This window comes from Bidens hawaiensis, unplaced genomic scaffold (genome assembly GCF_021521415.1).
Source record: "Bidens hawaiensis isolate Kalapana, Puna unplaced genomic scaffold, B.hawaiensis_p1.1 tig00006390_1, whole genome shotgun sequence".
In the NCBI taxonomy this organism is placed as follows: domain Eukaryota; kingdom Viridiplantae; phylum Streptophyta; class Magnoliopsida; order Asterales; family Asteraceae; genus Bidens; species Bidens hawaiensis.
Window position 1 is genome coordinate 418,331 of NW_027491431.1, and position 8,958 is coordinate 427,288.

Sequence of the window (8,958 nt, forward strand, 5' to 3'; positions counted from 1 at the left end):
GTGTTGTTGAGAAAGTAGGGTGAAGAAGGAATGAAATGAAAAAAAAAAAAGGGTGTGGGAAGGAATGGTTTTGATGGAATGAGATTCCATGTGTAATGGATGATTCCATTCCATTAAGCAACCAAATACCATTTTTTGCATTCCCACGTAATGAATCATTCCATTCCTACTGTCATTCATTCATACCAAACGCTACCTAATAGTAATAACTATTCATTCCATGATATTGGAAAAGTCAAGTGAATTTCTTTTGGGCTTTACTTTCCATAAATTCGATGACTTACATTTTATTTGGAAGAACGATAACGTGTTTGACCCAATAATATGTTGGTGTGACATTAGTCTATCGATCAAGTGCTTTTTTATTTAAAGGGCGAAAGTTTAGGCCCTGCTATAAACATTTATGTAGTACTATTAAGGGTAAATTTAATTACCATTAACAAAATGTAAATTTGAAAATAATATTACTGTGGTCTCAAATCATGTAGATCTACATGTATCCAACTGAAAACTACTAACGTATTGTAAGCTTTTAACAACTTTTACAATATATTCAGCTTTCACTAGTTTCATGCTTTTTAACTCTTTTTAACTTTCCAAGTGCAACACGTGCAACACAACAACGCTTTATAAGATCTCTTTCGTTAATAGAGTGTTGGGTATATTCACAAATTGTCCGTGGCAAATATAAGTTTTAAGTACTAACTAATTACACAACTTGGTATTGTTATAATTGAGTCAACCATTGTCGCCTTCTTACAAGCAGCAACTTCGGCCATTGTGTTAAAAATTATTGGCTCAAAGTTCAAACAACCCATTTAAATATCCCCTCTAGATTCTGAAATCACGGAATATCCATCATAATATCTACTTCAATCTAACCTTCTTCCTCCTTTCAAATCTTCTTACAACTATATAAATCTTCATCCTTGTGTTTATTCGTGAACCGAAAAGCGATGAAGACTAACGGGGGGTTGATTACATTGTTGGCGATGTTGGTGGGATTTTGTGGGAACACGGAGGGTGCAACGGTGACATGTGAGCCTCAATACGGGTTCTTGCCATGCACAAGCGGTCTTTGGGGGCAACTGTTCTTGATCGTGGTTTATCAATACTTGATGTCTTTGGGTCAAAGTTATATCTCAAATGGGTCGGATAAGTTCTTCAGCCTTTTCGGACCCGGTATCTTTGGTGCCGGTGTCTTCCATATTCTTGCAAATTTTCCTATGCTGTTCCTCATCCTTGGTAACCTTCATTTCTTCCCATTTTTCGTTTTCTCTTATTATTATATATTTGGCTTGCAAATATTACCCTAATTGTTTATTACAGTATATATTATACCAGCAAAAAGACTTAATAATCATATACGTATACAATATAAAACTTGTGAAATTTTAGAACCAAGAGAATGAAGATAATTAAGTAGTTTTTTTGTTATTATTTTGATAATAAATTATTTTATTTTTATTTATGTTTGTGGAGGTAGGTGGGTTTATTCTCTAGCTTATGCGCATTATAAATGCATGTTTTATGCCATAGATCTGATTATAGTAATAATACTTATAATCATTAGAGCATATTCATTCTGTTTCCTAAAATTATGTAATGAGATTTGTAAATTATATGATATGATTATGACTGATTGTGAGTAGAGGAGAGAGAAAATTTATATGGGAAAGTTAAATTTGGGTTTCACTGTAGATACTGTATCATTTTTTAATATTTTTATAAAATAGTTGTGAGTGAAAGAGAGAGAAAAATATGATGATAAAAGTATAAAATATATTATTTAATTAAACAGAAGAGAGAAAATAAAGTGTATTTTAGTGTAGTTTTATGATATATATGGATATAGGGTAAGGAATGGGCTGGGAATGTTCTTACCTATCTCTCATCTCCGTCTCTATAATTACATATATAACATTACATTTCTCTATTTTGTTTAATTAGATAATATTTTTTATACTTTTATCATTACAGTTTTCTCTCTTCACCCTATAATTTACAAAAAAATCACTACATTTTCTTCAAATTTACAAAAAATCATTACCTTTTCTTTCTCCATCCTATAATTTACACTCACAACCACTCAAAACCTCACCCTATAATTTACAAACTTCACTCGTAAAATTTTGAGGGATAGGATGAGAATGCTCTTATCCAACCCCTCATTTTATGTGAGGGGTGTTTTTATATTTTAAAAAGTGATTTTGGGTGTTATGAGTGAAGAGTTTTTATATTTTAGAAAAAGCAGTGAATTTCTATATATTTGAAAAGTTACTGTTCATCATCTATAATTTTTTAATATTTTTTGAAAGTGGTTCTGAGTGAAAGAAAGAGAAAAGTTAATGATAAAGGTATAAAAAGTATTATTTAATTGAAATAGAGAGAGAAAATATAATGAGTTTTAGTATAATTTTTGATTTAGGGATAAGGGGTTGGATGAGAATGCTCTTATATAACTTGTGGTTAACTATTTTTTTCGTTTACATAAATTCATTCAATTGAATAGAGCTAAATTTGTTAGGGATGTTCATGAGTTCGGGTTTTTTATTTCAGTTTGCTTTTCTAATTACAAGATGGTTTCGGTTGAAATCGAAAATCAAACCAAACCAAACCATATTCAAGTAGTTCAAAACCATACCAAATTCAGATTGTTTCAAAATCGAATTGAATTCAAGTATTTCAAAATTATTATTTGTAATTGGATTGGGTTGAAATTAAATAAATTTGAGCTCAAATTAATCATTATCTAATGGAGCTATGTGACAATCTTAAATCTCCATTATTTGTTATTCCGTATTTCATGTATTCAAAATTTTGGAACCGAAAGCTCAATTTAGTTTCGGTTTGAAACACACATATGTAATTTTGTTTTGTTTTATATCGTATCGGTTCGGTTTCTGGTTTTATTTCTTTTATACCGAGCAAGCAATCCTACGCTGGGCCGTCTCTGAAAATGCGGGGCACCTCAAGGGCCCTATGCAAGGAAACAACTTGGCCACTTTATATTGAAATCGTTTTTAAAGAGACTAATACTTTTTGTTTTTTGAATTACACGAAATTGGAATTTTATAAATTTAGTTACGGGCTTTAGCTTTAAAAACTATTTATATATATATATATACACACACACACACATATATACATACAGGCTAAGTATAAAATGAAAACCCACTTGAGTTGTGAAAACTCTAGAAACTCATTCTTAACCACATGTTTTTAATTAACGTTTAAATCTTGTGGTCAACAATTAAAGTAAATAAAAAATATAAATATAAATATAACTTTTTTTCTCTCCTGAAAACATATATAAAAATTAGTAAAAAAATGTTAAAAAATAGCAAAACATTTTTTTTTATGTTTCGATGTTTTGTATTAAATGCTACAACATATATTACATGTAACACAAAAAAAAAAACCGATGTTACATAAGGTTTTCGTGAGTTTTTACAACTCAAATGGGTTTTTATTTTAACCTTACCCTATACATATATATATATGTGTGTGTGTGTGTGTGTGTGTAAGTGTAAGATAAAAGATCTTAATACAAACAAAGAAATTATCCCAAGCAATAAAAAGAAAAGAAAATAATGTTGTAAGGAGTGAAGTCACCGGCTATTGAACTTAAGTCCAACATCTTGTAAACAATGAAGCATACCATGTGAGCTATAAGACATGCTTAATTATTTTTTGTTTGTATCTAATTTATGTATTGCATATCCAAAATCTTTTATTTGCGCCCCACAACTTTTGGACCCTGTGCGGTTGCACGGGTTGCACAGCTCTTAGGCCAGCCCTAGTATTACGTTTCATATGTGTATCTATACACTCTTTATAATTCTAAAAACTTTATGTGGTCATTGTTTAATTAGTAATACAATGATTACTTTAAATAGAACACTTTTTTACTCTACAAATTAAACGTTTATTACACGTAACTAACATGTATATTAGTAACGATGATTACTTTATATATACGGGTCAAATAATATATAAAAATAGATATTGTTTCAATTTTATAACTATTATGCAAATGACATGAAAACGTGTTTTATTTTTTATGCACATCCTCCTATATCACAATTTCCCAAAAAAAAATATTAAAAAAATATATATCAAAGCAAAAACATACGCGACTAGCTAGTTTAGTTCTTTGACCAATTACAATCCGAGGTGCATTGACCAAGGGTATAACGTGAGTTGATTATCTATTGGTGCTTTAACAACTTCATCCACTTGCATGAAGTTAATTGTTAGCTTTTTTTTTTTTAATTATACTATATTCTAGTTTATGAATTTTTATGAAACAATGTGACATGATCAAGACGACTTAAAATATTAAATTAAATAAATGTTATTTACGGCTGGCCTTCTAATCCAATGATATGGTCGTGATAGCTAAAACTTGAGATCTTATGGTTTTAAGTTTGAAACCTTATTTAATGGGTTCTCATACAATGATTGGATTCCTTTATGGTGTTATTAGATGGTTGAGTCAGGCCTGGAGTATCAAAATTAGTATGGACGGTTTCACATCCTGTTTTAGGAAGGCTAGCTCCATCAACTATTAGGGGTGGTACAAACGTTGTTAAAAAGAAAAATATGTTATTTAAGCAGCTGAAAACGTGAATGAATACTCTTTAGAATAAGAAGAAAGTGTTTTCTAAGAAGTCTAAGAAAAAATGTGAAACATTAGATGTAGTGTGGTAAGGGAATTTAGATTACATCTAGTAGAAAAGCATGATTGTTATATACATACATATGAGTTCTTGAATACATAAAAACATTCAACATCAATTTCTGATTTGAATTCTTTCGATGGGTAAATATATTTATATGAACAAAAGGTTATACGATCTGTCTTTGCAGAAAATGGATTATCAGCTAGTGATGACAGGGGTGCATCTTTTAATGCGGCAATGGGAATGAATGTGCTAGCAGGGTCATTAGTCTTAAGCCTAACATTGATTTGGCCCTCGGCGATAGTTTTTGGAAGCTATGATCTTGCAGATGACGATGACACCATTTTACCACAAGATGAAGAACCATCATTTATAAACAAATTAACAGGTAGTTTAACTGGTTTATGTTGATACACAAATTGCAAACACTTGAATCACTTTAATAAAGTTTTGGTTCTAACTTGGTATGTTGTTTTAGCATATGGGCTTACAACTGATACCGAAACAAGCAAAACTGCACTACTAATGCTCGTGTCAATGATACCGTTTCTCATTCTTCAACTCCCGGAACTCATCCATTCGACCACAGTAACTCGAGTGATAGTTCTAATCACACTCATCATCTCGTTGGGTTTGTTCATTGCGTACGTCGTGTACCAGGTTAGCCTTTTATGCATCTAACAAAACGAATTACAGAAAAAGTTTTCGAGGATGAACATGGCATCAGATAGCTAGATAGAATATATTAAGAGTTCTGTTTTATTATAACTTATTCAGCATCGTTATAAGATATTTTCTTATTTGGTTACCTTTGTAATAATATTTCATATTTCAACGAAATCAACCGTTTTCGGTCTACATGTAGATCTTTCAACCATGGATTCAAAACAGAAGATTTGACTATGTGAGACAACAGTTTGTCAAGAACAAATTATTAAAACTTCTTTCTACAAACGGAAAGGCAAATGTGCAGCTAATTAAAGAGTTAGTACTACCTCATATTCTCTTACTTTTTACTTTTTTATTTTAAAGTTACATAAAAAAAAAAAAAAGCTTATGATGGAGCGAAATATTGATGTGCAGCCTTTATAAGGAACTTGACAAAAATCACGATGGTAAAGTGACCAATGCCGAGTTGAAAACCTTACTTTTAGGCATACAGCTAGAAGCAGATGGCGAAATAAGCCAAGATCTTGTCGAAAGAGTCATGGATCAACTTGATATATCCAGTGACGAATCTATCCAAGAAGACGAGTTTGTTAGAATTTTAACAAAATGGCTCAAGGATGCAAGGAAATCACTCTCTGTGAATGATTATAATCCTCTCAGTCTATTCAGCAAACCTCAGGAGGTAACTTTATATTTTAGAAAACATAAGCTATCATTTCTTCATATATGTGAGTTCTTGTTGACCTAGATCTAGATAAATTCACACACACAAGCGATATATATTATGATAAACATAAATAAGAACAATCGTGTTTGTGGTACTTCCTAGCACGACTTTTTTCTATTAATCAAACTCGACTCGAGACACAAATAAACAAACCTACTCGGCTACGTACACCTATTTGTACTATACCATAAAAACTCAAATCTAAGCTAACTCAAACTCTTTTAAACGATTAACCCTGATAATTAAACTAACATTTAAACTCAACCTCTAAAAAACACTATCTAATCTTTTTGTCTTCATACTACAATCTTTATCCACCAGTGTCACATGTGAATTCAGCATTTACAACATTATTTTTAGACTAACGATTTTGTAGTAGATATTTGAATTACAAATGCAACTAGTATATAGTTATTAAGGGCTCAAATGTATGTTTAATACATTTGTACATATAAGTATATAGCTATTAAGCATTAAAGTGGCTTTTTTTATTTATTTATGCAGGATATTGCAGATGAAGAACAACAAGCAGCATTGATACCCAAGAAGCAAAACGCTAACGATCAGGGTTCAATATGGGACTACCTGGAGGCTTTGGCTTTGGTACTTCTAGGGACCATCATCACAGCTATCGTTGCGCTGCCACTCATAATGAATGTAACTGGTTTTGCTAATGCTGCAAATGTCCCTTCTTTCCTTATACCATACATTATAATACCTTGTGCCATAAACATACCACGTCTCTTATCAACGATCAATTCAGCAAGCCAAAAGACTCAACGCGTTGCATCTTTAACTCTTTCTCAGGTATTTTATTTACAAAATCTTATGACAAAATTTCTTTTATGTTTTAGATTTTGACATAAAAATCCCTGCACTAATTTAAATTATGGCATAAAAGACGTTTACCAAAGTAGTAATAAATGAAATGTGTTAAACGGATCAACCCGTGAACGTCCTGTGCCAGGGTGACACAAACACGACCCGTTTAACTGATGCAAGTTTGACTCAGAACTGACCCAAACCAGTTTATAGCAAGCCAAAATCCGTATATATTATATGTTAACCCTGTAAATGAAAATAACTAATTCATCTTTTTACAGATATATTCAGGAGTGTTTATGAGTAACACCAGTAGCTTGGTAACGTTTTTGTTAACAATCTACATTAGAAATTTGGCATGGGATGTATCGGCTGAAGTTCTAGTTGTGTTGATTATATGTGGAGTGATGGGAATTTTCACAAGTACGAGGACAGTTTTCCCACTTTGGACCGGGTATGTGGGTTATGCGTTATACCCTATATCTTTGCTCATGTTGTATCTTCTTACTGTTGTTTGGGGTTGGTCTTAGGTTAGATTAGTGCTACATTTTCTGTTCTACTTTTTCATTGTATTTGAAGTACTTTTTTGGTTGTTTAAAGCAAATGATTTTTTAAGCTTGTTATAATTTTTGTATTGTAGCACGTGACGTATCGTGTAATTGATGTTTAATATTGAAATAATTTGTGCAGCAACTCTCTCTCTCTCTCATTAGAATCTCACGCTAATGATAATAGACAATATATTGAATGCTCAAAATATCAATACGTTTGATAATTAAGCAACAATCAATAAGAAATCAGACGAAATAGATGTAATCATGAGTAATTGGTTTGATAATTAAGCAACAATCTATAAGAAATAAGATGAAATAGAGGTAAACGTGAGTAATCAAGCCATAAGTGTCGATTCCAATAATAAACCGGCCAAAGAAATTACAAAATAAGCTACATGATTGCAAACTCAAATCTCGACAAAATTAAACACACAAACAGTGAAAATTACACAAAGAACAGCTAGCCCAAATGAACACACGACTGATTGTTTATAAAGAGCTTAGCAATACTGTCTCCATGTTAGAAATTGACATCCGACACTATAAGTGTCTCCATTTAGCATGCGACACTCCTACTGTCGCCAAAACAAATAATCCCCACACTTCTAAGTGTCACTAGTAGCATTATAAGTGCCGTCATTTAGCCTCAAGTTGTATAATGCTACTATTATCAGATACCTCGCATGGGATCACATGGCAATTTTATAATGCACATAAAATCAATAAGGAAGAAAACTAAAAATGAGAAGAAATGAAGCTTCCAAGGACGAAATAAATTTTGGAATCCATGCCAAGAAAACGAACACAAAATTTGATCTTAAAAGATTGATTCTTTATGTTTATTATAACTTTTGACACACTTATAACGACCACTTACCTATCTATTACATATTAACAGTTTCAACTAAAAGTGTGCATTAGTGGTTGTACCCTGTTAGACATATTAGATTAGATGTTAATATTATTATATTAAAGGGATCTCATTGTAATAAAGACTAGTATATAAACACTCTTGTACATGATATTATTATTCAATAATACAAATTACAATAACATACGTTTGATGTGGTATCACAATTAGGTTTCTAAACCCTGAAGTAGCCGCCCATACAGTTCTGACTTCTTCTTCCTCTGCTCGATCATCATCATCAATTGATGGCTCTTCTTGCTGTCTTTACTACTCAAGAGAAAATATCCCACAATTCCCACAAGTTTGCTTTTACCCTATCCCCTACAAACTACATGTACTGGAAAACAATAATTCACCCATTTCTGGTTACAAACAACATGTTCGGTTATATTGATGGAACTATTCCATGCCCCCTCCCCTACAATGAAAATAGTGGGTTCTGGCTCAGACAAAGATGCAACACCAACCATGACCCATGATAGCTCTAATCATGCTATACGGATTGCCAATGATGCCCATGCCCGCATGTTGCTTATCTCTACAGTAACCGAAGCATATTTTCATCATGTTCAGGAGGACACGTCTAGGGAT

At 32.0% G+C, this 8,958-nt stretch overlaps 1 protein-coding gene across 1 annotated transcript; it reads left to right on the forward strand.

Annotated features, from left to right (window-relative positions):
• Nucleotides 1-956: 956 nt before the first annotated feature.
• On the forward strand, nt 957-7,588 carry LOC143632453 (sodium/calcium exchanger NCL2-like). The gene is made up of 7 exons (XM_077100971.1): nt 957-1,245; nt 4,873-5,073; nt 5,164-5,345; nt 5,551-5,669; nt 5,769-6,036; nt 6,586-6,888; nt 7,185-7,588. Exons 1-7 carry the CDS (start codon nt 957-959, stop codon nt 7,431-7,433), a joined length of 1,611 nt encoding a protein of 536 aa, XP_076957086.1. The 3' UTR covers nt 7,434-7,588.
• Nucleotides 7,589-8,958: the final 1,370 nt, after the last annotated feature.